This window comes from Mus musculus, chromosome 18 (genome assembly GCF_000001635.26).
Source record: "Mus musculus strain C57BL/6J chromosome 18, GRCm38.p6 C57BL/6J".
Taxonomy (NCBI): Eukaryota; Metazoa; Chordata; class Mammalia; order Rodentia; family Muridae; genus Mus; species Mus musculus.
In genome coordinates, this window is record NC_000084.6 from 70,240,137 (window position 1) to 70,259,523 (window position 19,387).

Genomic DNA, 19,387 nt, shown 5'->3' on the forward strand with positions numbered 1-19,387 from the left:
TACAAAATATATAAAATATAAAATACATATAAAATACAAATTATATAAAACTCTCAAATATAAAATACAAAATATATAAAACTCTCAAAAAATTAATAGAAATAATTCCTTGAAGGTTGATAGTACAAAATAGGTAACAAAACACTCTTTGTATTATCCTACATGAACCGACCATATTCTATTGGAATTTGGCTTCTCTAATCACTTAACATTGTGGGTGTATCATTCATAGCCGAGATGTGCTAAGGCAGTGGGCTAGACTACTGAGAAGTCAAATATAAGACTCAGAGGTGACATGCAAGGTTAGGTTTATTGAAACTTGCAAGTAGGGAAGCTAGAACAACAAAAAGTCAGGTAGAGGACACCTCAACAAACCGAGACTCAGTGTCACAGGCTAGACAAATAATGCCTCTGTCCTTTACAGTGTCCAACAATACATGGACTCTATACCATGTTACCATCCCTAGATAGTCAGTGACCACCACGTAGACCTGCATCTCTTGTCCCCTCTATGATGCTCCTTTGCCACATGAACTCTCTTAAGGAGAGAAGTTGGAAAATTAGAGTTCATAAGCAGAAACATGATTAACTTAGCTGGCTTGGTCCCTTTTCATTGTCCTCTGACATGGAAAAAGTCTCAGAATGAGAGAATTTCCAGAACATGGCAGGTATTAATTAATCAATGCAAGACTATCACCACATGGAAAGCAGCATAGATTAGTAGAGAACTAGGTCTAACGAAGACATACGCTATGGGATGTCATAGCAGGATCTTGGCTATGTCCCCTTTCTGTGAGAATATTGATCTGGCTTGAGGACCGAGAGTTCATGCTATATTTGTTCGTCGTCAAGTTCAATTTCAACGTCATGTTCTGTGGAGGTACTGGTCATCACTGTAGTAAATGTGGGCAGGGTGGTAGGCAAGGCCGGGGTGGTTGTATTAGTAGGAGATGGAGTGGTGTCAGGTCTAGGTGAAGGGATTGTGGTTGGAGATGACGTAGAGGGAGAGGCACAGGGATCTTGGCAGGACCTTCCATCTGTGTGAATAACAATGGTGGTATTGTTGGAATTGCCAAAGGGGCCAAAGTAAAAGGCCAAAGCTGTAATGGATGTGGCAACTAGACAAGCCAACAGACATATTAGGAATACTTTCCAGAGGGAACACCGGTTCTTCGTCACCTGAAAAGCATTACAAGAGTCATTATTTCTGCAGGCACAAAATGGTAACAGGTAACAGATTTCAATTAGAAGATGAATGTATTTCATTACTCTTAAAGGTTGTTAGGGATATACAAATGTCTCCCCTTACACACACACAACATAACATATAATTCTGTAAGGAGAGCAAAATCCCTCAGTGATCCCTTCCATATTAAAGCAATGTTTTCATATTAAATAGATTGCCTTAGAAATTATCATAATATTATCAGGTACAAATGTCTCAAAGTAGATAATTATTTCTAATTAGTATTGGCAAGTATAAAAGTGAAGGTATATTTCGATAGTCTTTGGAAGATGGAACATTGAGGGGACCTTTTTTGTTTTTTGTTTTTTGGTTTTTTTTTTTTTGTTCGTTGTTCATTCTGTAAATTTTTACATTAAATATTAACACTTGTAATTAAAATTCTTAAATATATTTTGCATGTCAAGCATAAATACAAGGATCTCACTGAAATATATGAACAGAGAGAGTAAATCAGCTTTAATCTATATGCTCTTAAAGACACACAATCTAGAGCTATCGCTCCGTGGGAGACCTTATGGTGTCCCAGGAACCTATTAGAAGTACCGGGGTAGGATTTGACTATCTTATTTTAAGTTATTCTAAGAAACAATAGATGTGTCTAGCCAAATCTCTCAGACCTTACCTGATGCAGCTCACATGTCACATGGTGGGATCTGCAGTCACAGTGTGTTCCTTCCGTTGAACAGTAAGGACTCCTTAATAACTGTACAGAAAGAGACAGAAAGTCAATTAAAAAGCAGAGAGCAAGTCTTAAACTTTAAGAATGAGGAAAGTTTGTGTGATCTGGGAACACAGTCCATGAAACAAACACAAAATAACATGAGTGTAACATGGTGCAAAGGAAGAATTAGGTCAACTCCATGAGTATAATGGCTTAAGGATGACACAGATATGTTTATGGTTCACACCAAATGATTGAAGAAGGGAAATAAGGTGATCGTATCAACAGCAGCCTCGGTGCCACTGAACACGTGTAAAGAGCCTGTGCTGACAAAGGGGGTCAAGCAAAATGACTTTGCATGCGCTAAAAACAATAGGATCGTTCCTGAATGTGAAAGAGACTATTTACCTCCAAACTATGTTTTAACAGTGAGGCCTGAGGGCCATCCTGTTCAAGGAAGGAGAGTGGAGAATGTTTTCCTGAAAATTCTCCTCAGTACATACAAATAGCGACAAAAATAAAGGCAAAATTGCCAACATTTGTGGGATAGTCTAATAGCAGAATCTTGATAATCAACCATATAAACTATCAAAATAACAACTCACAGTTTATTAGTTATAAATATATAAAGAAATATACATTAATATATAAGAAATATATATACATAAATACATAAGGAAATATACATGAGAAAGCCATTACTTTCTCATGTGTCACTGTTCACAGTAGTAATGAAGTACATACATTGTCTAAATAAATAAACTGCCATAGAATTATCACAAATAGAAAACTATAAACTTTATTGAGGCACAAGAGGCAACTTCAATAAGCATCCTCTTACAAAAATTTTCAGTAATAGGATAACCTATCAGTTACCTGAATTACAAGTAATATGAGATATGAGTTCATTGATATATGACCAATATAATTATAATTTTTGGAAGAAATGCTTTGGTTGTTTGATAATAATTTCACGTGATAAAATAACAAACTAAAAGATCAGATTAAGTTAAATTTGAAGAGGGAACAACACTGCATTTCTCTAGGTAAGATTCTGGGTGCATTAGGTTTTAACAGTTTTCTAAGGTTCACAAGAGAAATACCACACAATTGTTCAAAGCAAGGCTCCTCTGTCTGAAGGACCACAAGAGGGTTCAGATCATCTGTCAGAATGGTGAAAACATGATTCTAACCCCTCCTTTGTTTGTTTCTTTCTTTCTTTCCTTTTCAGTTTGTTTCTTTTCTTTGTTTCTTTCTTTCTTTTTGTCATCAAGGAATTTTGTCTCATTGTTTTCTTGGCATAATTAAGTACATAAAGGACTGAATTAAATCAATATTTTCATTATTGTGAGCGAGCACGATAAATCACATTCTGCGGCTTACAGGGTCCGAACAAAACTATTAAACATAGGAGGTTAAAGCAGTGATGTGCAGCATTCTTGAAATCCCAGGGAAAATATAAATTACATGCACGTTATAGTCTCGTTTTAGAAAACTAAACTGCTCTCGGGTTCCATTTAAAATATTAAGACAATATTAATATTCTAGGAAGTTATAACTTTGCCGTCAGTATGTATACAAATTCTAGTTGAAAAAAAAAAACTATTTTCTTGTGTCATGACATAGATGTTGAACTGAAAAGTCGTTTATTTTTTGTAAAGGAGTATTTGAGAGAAAAATTCAGTTTCTGCCACGGAATAGCTACACGCAATCATAAACATTTCATTTTCCTTGTTTGTGAAACCAAGGCATTGGTTTGAGTATGAAGTGAGATTGCGATCACTCAGGTACGTTTTCACGAGTCTGAGAAAAGCCTGATTGGCATCTGCAGAGTAATGTATTGTCAACAAAGTTCTCTGCTCCATGAGACACTTCCTATAATCATGACCTTGATTATAAGTAAACGCATTTCTGTGGAAAAAATAAATAATAAATGCTTCCAATGGACTAATCTATGTAAAAATAAAAATATCACAATATTTGTTATTACAGTGGCTCTTCAAATCATCTAACCGAGTTGGTTTTGATTTGTTTTTGTTTTCCCTGCAGGTACCTTATCCTATGTTTTGATATAAATACTAACATCCATGCATCAAGGCTAATTCCCAGACATCCGAGAATATAAAACCATAGTCTGGCATGCTATGTAACTAACACATCTATGATAATGACAACCGGATTCCCTCTGCAACAGTAAAGTTCAAAAGTCCCTGCATGGTTTTAAATGTTGAAATCAAGAATATTAGACATGAGAGCTGTTAAAGGTTGTCTAGAGTACCCACCTGCTCTGCCACGTTTTGCTCAACATTCAAGGTGTATTGCTGCTGCTTTCTAACCATCCTGGGAGAGATGATCTCAGCCGCGAGTCCAAGAAGTTATGTGCCAACTCCGTGGATTAGAATGAAGAGACGCTGAACCTCTGTCAGCTCACTAATGGTGCCTTTAGTCGATGTGAATTCTAGAAACTTGTAGCTATTTATCCTCTTGGGAAAGGTCTAAAGGATACTACAAAAATTAGATAAAGAAAAGTAGAGACACTGGCTGCCTTTTAAAGTACCAAGGAGGAAACATTCTCTTATATATGAAAGGCTTTAGGATGCTGGGAATATAGAAACTCTGGCTCCGTTGTGGGTTTCACGCAGTTTCTCACAGTTTAGGAATCCCACGAGGCTTCTGAACAAGCCACAAAGCCACTCCCTAATTATTCATATTGAGGAATCCTATACCTAAGCAAATAGAAGGATTAGGGTGTTGACTAAATTCAAAGGATTTCAGTGATAAGACATGCCGAGATTTGGGGATTAAGATAAATTTAAGCTTCACAGTAAATACAACTGTCTCCATTTTTAACATAGGAACAAGCTTACATTAGTAACACGGGTGCATTGCTTGTCATGGAACAGTTTGTTCACAGTGGTCACACACTTGAAATAAAGTTTCCTCTAGGTTTGAGATTGTGGCCCCACAAAATTAGGCAGAACTAAATACTTTCCAAGTCTTGTAATAGCTAAAGAAAATGTAAATGAGTTACTAATGTCAAACACACTTCTAAAGTTTTGAGCAAATGTAACTGAAAAAACTTTGGCTAATGAACCATAAACATAATTATATTTTATCCTTAGAAAAGATAAATTTAGATGATAGAGACCATCAATTGTGTTACTCAATCAGTGACTGTGTTCACTTGTTCAAGGAAAATAACATTGGAGTGATTTTAGCTAAAGGTAAGCATTAGAGATAGCTTTCAACTCTATAAACATAGGGTGACATGAAGCTGATGTCATCTGCTTCTTGGGATACTGTGTCGTGCTTTAGGTTATACGGTGAGTTTCCATGTTTTCCAACACTCTTAATGGAACTCTTTTGGGACAGGAAAGACTCAGAGGAAGTTGTGTCCTGGGTTATTTTCCATGTTTCACAGGGGGAAGTGGACAGGATAAAAAAGCAAAACTGTGGCGATGCATGGAATCATGGAATCAACTTCAGCGTTCATGCTCTTCGTCCCTCTGGCAAACCCAAATTGTAGTAGTGAGCAAAGAAAACTGACTTAAAAAGCCCTGGTGCACCCCAAGTTTCTAAAGGATTATGCTCAGAAGGAGCTAGGGAATAGACTGAAGACTACCCCAAAAATAGTATTTGGTGAAATACAGATTATATTCGATATGTTTATTGAGCTCCTGTGAAATGCCCAGAAGTGAAATATCTTGATTATATGGAATTTCTATTTCAGATGCTCAAGGACCCTCCACACCATTTCCCAAAATGACTACATTAATTCACATCCCCACAATGCATGGTTCCCATTTCTCTCTATTCTCACCAATTTTTGGTGACTTTTCCCTTCTAGATAATAGTTATTTTAAAGGTAATACCTCACCATAGTTTTCATTTTAGCTCCTAATGACTGTGTTGTTGAACATCTAATGTTTACCTGCTCATCATTTGCGTTTGTGTTGAGACATGCCTATTTATAATCTTGGTCCATTTTTTCATGAGGTTATTTGTTTTCTTATTATGAAATACTAGGTCCTCGTATATTTTGGATATTAGTTCATCAAGTGCATATACTACAAATGCTCTCTCTGTGTGGGTTGGCACTGTGGATTTTTTCTCTGCTGTACAGAAGCATGGACTCTCCACATTCATCTGATTTTACTTTGGAGTCTTATCTAAGAAATTTCACAACCTGATGCTGTGTTACATTCCCCTGTTCTCTTACGATACTTTCTGCAGTTTCAGATCTTACATTTTTATGATTTTGATCTGATGTTAGGTGGGTCATGTACACTTGCTATGAGAAATGTAGAATTTAGTGAATCTGCTTGGCAGGTTAGTTTTCCTACTACCATGAATACATTATGAACACTGTGTGTTCTTGCACATGGTCAAAAATCAAATAACATTAAACATGTTTAGTTCATTACAACTCTTTATATTGATGTTAACATGCTCCACTTGTCAATATATTTTTAATTTTAATTTTAGACACTACTGACCACGTGTAGGATGCTTTGATTAACACCCCATGAACATGAAAAATTTTGTACTTTGAGTTTTAGAAACTTCTGGAACTTACACACTTATTAGGTGGTTAGAGAGTTGATTGACATATGCGTTAACCCTGATATTTATTCTTCACAGTAATGGCCCATATCGGTGTCAAGCAGTGTGGGCAATTGACTTTTGACAGAGTTCCTGTCCTTCTGCATTGTATTTTCTGCAACAGTTTCATCATTTTAATTACTGTCTACGTCCTACATTTTTATCCTTTGACTCAGCTTTCTCCATACAGAGACTTTATTACTAGTTTAGGCATACTGTAGGGCCAAGCATAAGCAACTATAATTTAAAACATTAGTTCTTCAAAGGTGGGGACTAGGTTTATTATATAAAATAAATTTCCCGAGTGGTTCAAATATAACATTATAGTTTATTAGACCCTAAATACTATGGGGATTGCTAACTGATAAATTGCTGGATTGAGCTTAGTAAGTTCCTTAAATATATAGTTTATGATCATTACAAAGAGTGTTCGACTCATTTGAGACTTTGGAGTAGCTAAGAGAGTTAGAGTTGATGAGAGAATTACTGCACATAAATACCATGTGTCATTTTTATATCAGAGAACTCTACCCACCCTAAAGAAAGTTTCACTAGCAGTGAAGGCTTCAAATTTCTCATTTCTGCTATTTTGACAGTTTTTAATCTCCGCCCTATAATGTGGTTATCACTGCTATGGAATAGTTAGCAGGACCCAGACACTAAAGTCCCCTAGGCTTCTATAGCTGTTGCTTCCATGGAGTATGGCTACATTTGAAACCACCCTACTCAGAGTGACACAAACAGCCAATCTCTACATGGGAATATGAGTTAAGGAAGCAAAAAGGATGATTCCATTATTAGGACATATCCTAGGAATTCCTAAAGATTAGCAACAAAAATGTAAACAGCGATAAATCTCATTTTTGTATAATGCCTATCATAATGAATAGGAACCACTTGTATGAAACTCCAATACACATACAAGACAATGTCTTCTGACCTTCAAATCCCTCTTTTATCATTCTGTAGTTATCTTCATAGACTCCATATCATCATAGCTTTGGAAACAAGTAATAAAGGTATCACAAGTATGCTTACAGGCTTGCTTTCACTTTGTCATTGTTATTGTTATGTTGGTGGTTTTAAAATAAGTAATGCAGACCCATGCATGCCCCATGGTTATCATTACAGTCTCTGTGAGCTCATGTGAGTCTTGCTTAGTTGATTCAGTGTGGCATGTTTTCCTTCTGTCCTCCAACCTCTCTGGATGTCTTCCCTCCTCCTCTTCATTGGAATCCCTCATCTCTGAAGGACAGGACCTCTGTACCTGCTTCTCTGTGTATATGCTATGGCTATTATCTTGGAGGTTTTGTGTGACTCTTAACAGTGGGAGCAAGCGGTTTCTCTGACTTTTCTCCTCCTATTGGATTGCTCTGTTTTGCCTCAATATGAATGCTTTCACCTTGTATTAAATCTTGTTTTGTCCTGGCTTCTTGTTGTCTCGTAGAGGCCTGGTCTCTCCTGCAGAGGAAACAGAAGAGTGGATCTGAGAGAAAGGGGAGGTTAGTGATGGAGCTAGGAAGAGTGGAGAGAGAGAGAGATGTATTGTGCTTGGGATATATTGTATGAGAGAAGAATCTATTTTTCTATTGAAATAATACATACATACATACATACATACATACATACACACACACACATGCATACATTTATGAACATCTGTTACTTCCTCATGCCTCTCACTGAAATATCCCATGGGATTAAGTTTATGTTCCAAGGTATATATATACTAGCAATTGTGTTGTAAATTTCCAAATAGTTTTCTATCGGCACTATTCTTCATGCATAAGAATACCTACCACACTAGAACACTATCCAGATTTCATTCTTTCAGAATTAACCTTGAGGGCATGAAATATTTCTATATGATGAAAATTTTTTATTTCCTTCATAATAAATAAAACTACATGTGTTAGAATAAAATGTTCAAAGGCTATCTATATTTTCAGAAGTCATACACAGAAGTTCTCAACAACCAAGAACCTCAGGAAATGCCCCCATGAAGATAGCACTAATTCTGAGAAACGAAACTGTTCATGTCATCCAATGAATTATCTCACTCTGGAAAAACTGGGGATTTAATTGTTTGTAGCCATTTTCCAACTCTAGCAAAAATTTTCCAGCTTGAGAGTTCTTTCTTGGTTTCTTGTTTCTGTGTCAGAGACAGACAACTCTCAAAGAGAATAAACAGAGCAGAAGTTAAAAACAATTGTGTGAAGACTTGGTTAAGTGGTCATGAAGAAAGGGCACCAGAAGAGATAGGATCAGGGAAAAGTTATGTGATGGAAGTTGCAACACACACACACACACAAAGAGAGAATAAATTATCCACACAGGAGTGAAATTTCCATGCCATTCATATAAAAATGAAAATCTGTGATGATTAGAAACACAGTGAGGATAAGGTCCCAGGTGAAAGTCATGGTGTAGGGTCATTAGCGAATCAGGTGCCATGTCAGTCATATAAATGTCATGGATTAGGGAAGAAGTAAAGAGCGTTAGATCTGCTCCAAACATCCTGAGATTCATCATTGTACTCCATGTACATGTTCTACAGCTATGACCCTCAGTACCCATAGCTAATCCCCTCAATATAGCACCCTTCTTCCTTTACCACCTTCTAACTAAACTGTGAAATATCTGGGGTGATATTTACATTTGTTTTTGCTTTAACTCTTTATCTCTTGTTTACAGACATTGTTCTTTTGCCATTTTCTCTTTTATTCTACTGACCAGTCCCTTTCATGCATAGTTTTGAAACTCAACCAGCATCAAGCAAAGGATGCAGCATTTCTTCACTTAGAATCTGGGTCTTCTCTCCCTGCCGTTTTAACACCCCCAAACTCATTAATGCCTCTCTCTAACTATCTTCTCTCTTTTCTTCCCCAATCGATATCCTACATTGCCTCTAGGGTGATGACTTTAAGTTATCTTTTTCAAGAGCTTGCATGGCATTGGTGATAAATGCAAGAAGATGATTGCTGGATACATCTTCATCTGAAGAAGAACACCAGGCAAGAGACCCTGTGGCTTGGAGAAATAACAAGAGTCCTTTTGCTAAAGGTTTCTAAAACAAGGCTGCTCCTGTTAATATACTTGCCCTTTTCCTACCTGGATGATTCCCTGCAGACCAGGAAAACCTTACTTTCTGCCCCTTGTCCTGCTCTCACTAGCCTCCGCTACCAAGGTAAGTGCTCAGTCTTCACGGCTATAAGTGCATTCCATGTTGCATTGGTGTCCCACTGTAAAAAAGAAGAAGAAGAAGAAGAAGAAGAAGAGGAAGAAGAAGAAGAAGAAGAAGAAGAAGAAGAAGAAGACGAAGAAGAAGAAGAAAGAAAGAAAGAAAGAAAAAGAAAAAGAAAAAGAAAAAGAAAAAGAAGAAAAAGAAAAAGAAAAAGAAAAAGAAAAAGAAAAAGAAAAAGAAAAAGAAAAAGAAAAAGAAAAAGAAAAAGAAAAAGAAAAAGAAAAAGAAAAAGAAAAAGAAAAAGAAAAAGAAAAAGAAAAAGAAAAAGAAAAAGAAAAAGAAAAAGAAAAAATTAGTGACTTAAAACTAATGGATTTGCCTAGAGATATGGAACAACTGTGAAGGGCTTGTCTAGCATGTGTGAGGCCCTTAGATTCAATATCTAGTACCATTACAACTCTTTTTGAAAAAAAAATATGCCAGCAAGAAGGCTCAGTGGAAAAAAGGCTCTTTCCCTACAAACCAGGAGACCTACATTGGATCGCTGAACCCTACATGGTGGAAGAAGAGAATGGTCTAAAGCAAGTTATTGTCCTATAATCTTCTCACATACACCTGACTGCTTGAGAACTCTGACATGTTTACACACACACACACACACACACACACACACACACACACACAGGAATACACAGTAAGTAAGTAAGTAAGTAAGTAAGTAAGTAAGTAAATAAATAAATAAATAACTGTTAAGAATACAGTACTATCTTTCAGAAGTCTGAAGTCACTCTCACTGAACGACAGTCAGGGTGCTGACATGTGTGCTTCCTGATGGAGGTTTTGCTAAATAATCCTCTTCTTTGTCTTCCTGGGCTGCTAGAGATTATGTGCATTCTGTGGCTTGTGGCTCTTTCTCACATTCCTCTAACCTTATGTCTACCATAGCATAGGCTATCCATTTCTCTACCTGCCTTTCTTGATGACATGGAGTCATTTGAACTACTTTGCACATTCTAAATAGGAATATACCATATGCATAAAATGAGAGACTCCTTTGTCACAGCCCCATACATGCACATGTACTCTGATCACACTCATATTCTACAACTTCTGCCACCATTCTCCATCCACATTGCTGCCTTAATGTTCCAGTCATGACTTTTCTCCCCCCCCCCCACATATAAAGGGGACCAGTGAGATACTTTGTGAGATTTGATAGTATGATCTCAATTTCCTTCCATTTTCCTGCAAGTGACATAATCTCACTCTTTTTGATAGCTAAATACAACCTCTACCTTGCACGCAAACCAGTTTCTTAATCTATTCTCTCCTTCTCTCCTTTCACAGTCTTTATAACTCAGCTTTGAAATAGTCTTCTCATTCTATGACATTATCCATTGCACTCAATGGTGCTTAGCACAAAGCCAGGCATATAGCAATTATCCAAACCACATGAATAGAATAAAATGAATGATATATACAATTCACTTTTAAGGACAATGTTAAGTGCAGTGTTCTGGTAATATTAGTATTCCATTAGCATTTGATGGCTAATCTGATTCATCAGAAGTACTGAGACTCCTTTTAGGATAGAAAACTTCTTTTATATAGTACCTGGACAATTGTTACATAGACATCTCTTTGTTTATTTGTTCCTAATACTTAGAACACGTTATCTTATTGTCATATTTATTATGCAGTGATTTATCACCCACCACATAAGATGTCTGTTGTCTTCTGCAAAATATAATTAGAATATTTAGAAAAAAAATTTAAGAAAAGGAAAATGTTTATGTGGAATTAGGACCTCACCATAACTAAAGAGGTACACCAGTGAAAATTATATTAAGTAAACATTTCCCAAAGTGTCCACTTAGCTAAATACAGAAAGAAAACCAAACAAGCCAGTATGAAATGAGAAAAGACAATGACAATGTGACCTCTATCAAATAATATACCTTAAATTGTCTCATGACTCACACTGAGCCTATATTAGTAGCGATTAAAGCCAGTGCCGATATGTTAAGAGGAAAGCAGACTCGTTCTACCCTTCCTCCCATTTCCTATTTCTCTGAACATGACGTCTGCACAGACCCAACATAGTGGGGTTGCTGCTTTGCTCCAAAGTCATCTCCGCTCATCGGGAAGCTCTGTCTGGCCACACAAGCCTTCACAGGAGTGATCAACACCATCAACCTTTCTCTTGTGTATTTTCTGTCTGTAAAACACTTGAGGTTCTACAGTTTTGATGCATGTTTTGCTCACCTGAGATACGGGATTGTCATTGTTTTACCCAGAACTCGGATTTCCACACCCAGGAAAATTGCTTCCAACCCCTCCTCCCTCCCCAGAAGCAACAGGTACTTCCTTATAGAACTGACACATTTGTGTTCCTGACTTGTGACCATCATGGACTGGCCATGAGTAATTGTCTTTGTCTTTCCTGGTGACTGCTGTTATCACTTTAAGTTTCTATTCCTAGCTACTTTGTTTGTAAAAGGAGCTTTCCTTTGGGAATTTTGCTGAGTAGAAGAAAGTAATGCGGAGGGATGAGAAGAGGAAGACTCTCCCACAGTCTTTCCCCCATTTTGCACTCTACCCTGGAGCCTTTACCTCTGTCATGTAGGATGACATCATAGAGGCCTGACTCACCTAAGTCCCATGGTCTCTCCAGCCCTCTAGCAGGTAAGATTCAAAACTGCTGGAGCTGCAGAAGATTCTAAACACAAGAAGAGCCTTGCATTCAAGAGCCTAGGGAAAATGGGCATGGTGTTGACCTTGTTAATCCTGGAGCTGAAACCCAGATACCATATTACAAATAGTCTAGGCTGGGTCTGTGAGGTCTCTTGGCTGCCAGCAGAGTCATAGAGAGGCACTTGCAACAGTCCCATAGTTCAAGCAAATGAGCCTCATCTTCCATTGACACCACACTTAGAGAAACCAGACAGTCCTGGAGCCTGATTCTAGGAAATAACTGGATGACCAGTACAGCATGTGAACAGCTTGAAGCAGAGGATACCTAGCCATAATGGTAATGCTGATAGGGCTCTGCAGTTTAGAGAACAAAGACTAGAAATTTAGAGCCAGGGTACTTAGGGGAACATCAATAAATGGATGTTGAAAGGCTGCAGAATGTTAGAGAAATCCATTAATATGTGCAAAACTCATGGCTGGATGTTCTAAATTAATTTACTGTGAGGGTGTTTTCCCCTTTCCTAGTGCTCAAAGTCTTTATTTCCTTATTCCATAAATCTAAACAGAGGAAACGTTGTCCTGGCAACAGTCTTCATAGACTAATTCTCCATGTAGTCTTTTCTACATCCCATACTTCCTGTCTCTGTGCAACTCCTTCATTGGACTATGCAGGCCATTACTTTTCTTGGCCCTCCTAACTTACAAGAAAGCCAGCTGTTCTAGCTCATCTCTTACCCTTTAATTATTGTGGTGCCAGTTAGGCTGCCCTATCCCAAGTTGACTCTCGGGCCTTAGTAAGGTCATCCATCCTGAGGAGACCCACGCTGTAAATATGCTAATGGCTCTTGAATTTCTCTCTGAAGCAAAGATTGTATTCCAAACATTAGACACTTGTGTTGGTGGACTCATTGATACCACTCTGATATCTACCATTCATCTCAAACTTCTGTAAGTCAACAGATTAATTCCTTATTCTATTTTTCAAACCCTTCCAAATTCCACAACATTGATTCAAAATCCAACACAGATGCTGTGTGTGACTAACAATGCCACACAGACACCATAAGGCTATGACAAGATTATGACTCAATTAATCAGACTTTCGGCAGAGAGGAGAGAAGTGTAGAAGGAAGCTCTTAAAGTGACTAGACAGAGCAGGGTAAGAGGTGCTGGCTTTGTTGTGATTAGAGAGTAAATTGAGTTTCCGTGAGCAGGCTGTTATTTGAATCATTTAATGACCCTGTTGCCGATGGAGGAGGCAGTTGCGAGTCCTTATTAGGTAGGCAGATGTCAACTATAAGAGAGAAGCTGTCTCCAGTCCAATATCCTCAAAGGAATCAGTTTCTTGGGTGTGGTCCTAATGTCAATACCTATTTCAGTACATGGCAACACTACTTCTTCCAGGTGAACAAAACCAAACATATGAGATGGTATTATTACTCACTTCCTCACAATCCATCCAAGTGAATTCCTATGGCCCCATGACCAAATTAACCACCCCTACCTAGCATTTTTTCTAACCTCTAATACTTCTATGCTAGTCCAAGCCCCACCCAGCCTTTATTGCACTATTTCAGTTCTCTCTTAACTAGAGTGCCTGCTGCTACCCTGGGCCTTTTAATTCTATTCACTATAGAACAGAATAATTATGTCTATTATTCTTCTCCAACTCTCCCATGGATTCCCATTTCACTAGGAAGCTAGTCTTCCTCGTGATGTGAAAGGCCGGATACACTTTTCCCAGTCTCCACCCTCTCTTCTGACTTCTATTGACTGTCCTTTAGTTACTTCCCTGAGTCTCTTTGGGCCCTTGGAGGTGTGGTTCATTCAAGGTACATTCTATCCCTCTCCTAAGCTACCATGGACTTTTCCTTTATTTGAGTTATATAATTTTACCTCTTGAAACATTACATCCCTTTTGTTTCTTTTAATATTCTTCCAAACACTTAACTTTAACTAAAAATATACAGACTTTTCCCCTTATTCTTCTCCTATACATTATATTTTTACTAAATTTCACCTCTCTCTTACTTCCTTTCTCCCCCTTTCTCCTCCATTTCCCTTAAAAAACCAACCAACCAAACCAAAACAAAACAAAACAAAACAAAAAAATTAAAAAAAACAACAACAACAAAAACAGGCCTCCTGGTAATATAAACCAAACACAGCGTAATGAGTCACAAGAAGTCTAGGCACAAGCCCTTATGTCTAGTCTGAACAAGGTAAACCAGTAAGAGGAAAGGGCCCCAAGACCAGGCAAAAGAGTCATAGACACCCCCTACTCCCACTGTTGGGAGTCTCACTGAAAGATCCTGACAGAATGTAAATGGTCACAGAAGCCCTGAAATTGGCAAAATAGATTTCATTGTTAGTAGAAGTAGCTTCACTGATTTAGAAAAATAGAGGTGCACAATGTTCTGGCCACTCCTTGAACCCTTGTGTCTGCCAATGTTCTGACCGCTCCTTGAACCCAGGTGTGTGCCCTCTGCTGCACCTCACTGCCAGGTGTTTGTGATATTGGTTGCTGGGATAGAGTCGGAAAATTTCCCCAGCAACCATAGCCGGGCCAATCCGGAGTTGCTACACCTGTACCAGACTCTTTCCTTGTACCCCTCCCATACCCATTTCTTGAGAATAGACATTGTTTAGATCTGGAAATCCCCTAATCCCCCCTTCTCCTTTCCCCCCTGAGGGCCTATAAAAACTGGGACCCCTTTTCCCTCAGGGTTGACTCCTCTACCCCTGTGTGGGATATGAGTCATCCCCAGAGCTCTGGCTTTTCCCAAATAAAGCCTCATGTGGTTTGCATCAAGCTTGGTCTCTCATGAGTTCTTGGGGGTCCGCTATTATCCTGAGGCCTGAGCGAGAGGCTCCTCTTGGAGTCTTTCACCACAAGAACTCTCAACAATATAACCATAATATACAGGCAGAGGACTTAGCTCAGACCTATACAGAGCCTGTGATTGTTCCTTCAGTCTCTGTGAGCCCCTATGCATCCTGCTTAGCTGATTCTGTGGGCTGTGTTTCCCTGCTGTAGTCCACCCCTCTGGCTCCTGCAATCCTTTGCTTTCTCCTTTCTGGGTGCTTCTTCTGACTCCACCTAGTGTTTGACTGTGGATCTCTGCAGATTTTTTTTTTTAATTTGTATTTTTATTGTGTCTGTTCACTATTGGATAGTACAGTTCATGGAGGTTTACTAGATCCATCAGTATCTACTAAGCAATAAGTAACTAGAGATGAGTTATTGAACAGATAATGAATAAAATGTGCCACTAAGTGATTGACTAGGATTAACACCATATGCAGAAAGAATAATTTTTAGTGATACTCATAACACGCAGGTTTCAAAATATCCTAAGTAGCTCCCACATATTGGCTGCTAAACATATTCAAGTCTTAGAATCTGAAAACAAAGAAAAAAGAAAAACAAGTGTTGGTATAGCTCTGCACTCCTTTTAAAAAATATTCTTAAAAAATTCTTATTATCATCCTAGAATTCTGTAAAGAGGGATTAATGTTCTTTGTGTCTAATTCCCCACAACCTCTACTCTATGGCTGACTTGTCTACCTGATGTTCCTCTCAACAATCCTGTTACTTTTTTATTGCCTCCCTCATTACTAAATCATGCTGTTTTGTTTTGTTTGTTTCTTTCATACACATACCTTCTCTCCTTCCCTCTCTTCTCTTCTCTTCTCTTCTCTTCTCTTCTCTTCTCTTCTCTTCTCTTCTCTTCTCATATTGTCTTCTTTGACTACAATGCACCAAGGTCTCTTCCATTTCCTCCTACCTCTGAATTCCGCCCCTGTTTCTTTTATAGATTTTTCCTCTTCCTAAAATAATAATATGCTTGCTTTGAGCAAAGGACATATTGCCCTTTCCAAAGAGAAGTTTTCAGAAGAGAGAAAGAGATGAGGAGGAGGAGGAGGAGGAGGAGGAGGAGGAGGAGGAGGAGGAGGAGGAGAAGGGTGAGGAGGAGGAGATAAAAGGGGTAAGAGAAGAAGGAGGAGGAAAGGAAGTGAAGAAAGTATGGGATGGAGAGAGCACAGACCTCAAGGAGCAGGCAGGGACACGGGGACTGCTGACCTAACCAAGTGAGTAGCAAAGGTGCTAAGACCTAGTTATCACTCTGCTTTCATATACATGGGAAAGGGGTCAGGGCAGCCAGGTCCATGGGAAGCAGTGCTTATTGTACAACCTGAATGAGAATCCCAGAGAATCTATGTTACAGCAAAGTGAGCTTGAGTGTCTCCCAGAGCTTCTACAAGAATCTTTAGGGAGTGGAGTCAAGACAGTGTTTCTCTCTGTAACCCTGGCTATCCTAGAACTCTAACTGTAGATCAGACTTGCCTAGAACTCAGAGATATGCCTGCCTCTGCTTCCTGGGATCTGGGATTTAAGGTATACACCACCACTGCCTGGCTCCTACAAGAATTTCACAGGTTACCTTGTCTGGTGTAAGAAGCTGAAAAACTATAGAGACCCTGTCTCAAAAATGGTGGAAAGCAAAGGCCTCTGACCTCTACACATGAACCACAACATATGTGTGCTGCAAAATCATGCACACACACACACACACACACACACACACACAAAACTACATACACATACTCATCATGCCCACACATACACATCACTTATCAAGAATTAGTCATGGATGGGCAGGGTCTTATTCCTACCCTTTCCTGGTGAATACTGGCTACTGATACACTGTGAGGTGGGGGCAAACAGTCTTTGGTTATATATCCACTGGTGAGGGCCCTGGTTAAACTCAGTGAGCCACAAAACAAAATACACGAATGTGGATATAAGAAGGAACTTTTAGGAAGGAGAGGAGAGGAGGTTGGCAGGGTGGAGAAGATAAAAGAGAGACAACTATGAGAATAATGACATCCAACGTTAACAAAGAACAATCTCTTTTAATAAAAAGTAGAAACATTAAAACAAACGTCAAAAGAGCCACACAAGAAGGATGGTGAGAGATGCCCCCAGTGCTGTGTAGTTTTGTTCTTGTTGTTTTACAATGATAATAAGAGCCACATCTTCACATGAAATTTCAACCTACTAGTGACAACCAGGATTTTCTTTCCTGTAAACACAGCTGATTCAGAATTTCCCTCTCTCTGAGCAGAGGAGTGACCGGGGAGTAGGCAGTGATGCATGCTGTGGCCACAGTGGACGGGGCTCATGGTTATGGCTCCCCCCAGTGCTAACTTGAACATGAACAGAAGTTCATCATACACACATTGTGCATGATGTGTACGCATGACACACAGATATGTATGATGACATAGGTTGGTTGCTGTAGGCTTGTCCCTGATGATGCTTATTGGGAGTAGGTTTGGAGAACTATGGAGAAGTGGTACACATGGAGGGACCCATGGCTCCGGTTGCTTGCTTATATAGCAGATGGTTGCCTTATGTGGTATCAATGGGAGGAGAGGCCCTTGGTTCAGTGAAGACTCCATGGTGCAGTGTAGGGGAATGCTAGAGAGCTGAGGCAGGAGTGGGTTAGTGGGTGGGGGAACACCCTCATAGAAGCAGGGTGGGGGAGATAAGATAGGGAGTTTTAGGAGGGGAAACCTGGAAGGAGGAAATAACACTTGAAATGTAAATAAAATAACCAATTTTAAAATTTTTGAAACAGTTCCTCACAAGGACACCAGAGGTCAGACTTATGCTACTGGACCACATATCAGTGCCACAAGACCTCTGGAGTGAATCCTGGTTTCCTAAGAAAGGTCAACAGACTGTGGAGACAACCAAAATAATAGAGAAGGCTGAGACGCCATCAGGAATGTGGAACTATTCACAAAAGGACTAAGACCATCAAAAGCACATTTGAGAAACGCCATTTGCTAAATGTTACAAGAACAAATATAGAGTTTGTACAGAAGCAAAGGAGAGGGGTGGAGTCCCCTCTGGATATGACACTGTTCGTAGTCAGGTTATTCCTAAACAATTCATAGACATTCATTTCTCACTGTTCTGGATATTGGCGATCTAGGATGCAGGCAGATTCAGTAAGTGGCGAGTGTCTGCTTTCTGGTTCATGGAGAACTGTGTAGCAGAGATGATGGAAAGTGGTACTTATTGTTTCTATTTTCATTTAACAAGGGCAACTAATCTCACTGAAGGGTTTTCTGACTTCATAAGCTGCTCACTACCCTAGCCACCGGAAAGTGTGTGTTACCACTTTTCTATCAGTTTGCCTATCTGATAACAAAGAATAACCGTTACTGGGTGTTATGTTCCAGAAGTTCAGATCTGAACGCCAGCACTGCTGGTTATTACTGTGTATTGTGTGTGATGGTAAATCAGAGAGAAAAAAATAAGAGAGCAGTTTTTAATGATAATTGGACTATAGCCAGCATATTAGCTCAGATGACCAAACTAGAAGACCATGCCCATGTCCAAAACAGAGACTGGCATTAACATCCAGGGAGACAGAAGCAAAATATAAAGAGCAAAGCCTAGGTGTGGCCCCACAGCAGAGTCCAGTTGAGAGGACTTGGCTACTGTTCTTGGTCTTTGATGTCTCTGTGTCCCATTTACCTGGGAAGGTCTGTACTTTGTGTTAAAGCAGTCATGCTGAGAAGTACTGGCGGGTAACCAGCAAAAAAAAAAAAAAAAAAAAATGCTCTTCTGTGGTGAATCCACAAACAAGTTCTGTCCTGTAATATGACCAAGAGGGGAAAATATCATTGCCCATAATGTACCTACAGTTTCAAAGATATATAAGCCAAAATTTGAAAGGAACTGTCAAGACATCAAGAGCTGTAAAGAGTCATCAAGGTGTGTAGAACATAAGACCAAATAAGTGTGGGAGAACAATGTCCCAGAAGAGTGAGTCCCAGCAGAGACTTAATCTGAGCCGTCTTACCAGGGACCAGGAAGAACAAACTCAAGCGGATTCTTCCTTTGCATTTTCAAAAGATTATGGATGGGAAAATATCAATAAGCCTGAGAAAAACTATGGAGAAGAGTGAGTCTGCCCAATCC

The 19,387-nt window shown here is 39.0% G+C and overlaps 1 protein-coding gene across 1 annotated transcript; it reads right to left on the reverse strand.

Moving 5' to 3' along the window:
- Window positions 1–292: 292 nt before the first annotated feature.
- Dynap (dynactin associated protein) lies at window positions 293–4,448 on the reverse strand. The gene is made up of 3 exons (NM_029346.1): window positions 4,190–4,448; window positions 1,869–1,949; window positions 293–1,179 (listed from the first exon to the last, which is right to left on the reverse strand). Exons 1-3 carry the CDS (start codon window positions 4,244–4,246, stop codon window positions 832–834), a joined length of 486 nt encoding a protein of 161 aa, NP_083622.1. The 5' UTR covers window positions 4,247–4,448; the 3' UTR covers window positions 293–831.
- Window positions 4,449–19,387: the final 14,939 nt, after the last annotated feature.

Coding starts and splice junctions, on each gene's coding strand:
- Dynap (NM_029346.1), bottom strand. CDS start 4,246: ATGGTTAGAAAGCAGCAGCAATACACCTTGAATGTTGAGCAAAACGTG. Junction 1,950..4,189: donor AGCAAAACGTGGCAGAGCAG/GTGGGTACTCTA, acceptor CTTTCTGTACAG/TTATTAAGGAGTCCTTACTG. Junction 1,180..1,868: donor TGACATGTGAGCTGCATCAG/GTAAGGTCTGAG, acceptor AATGCTTTTCAG/GTGACGAAGAACCGGTGTTC.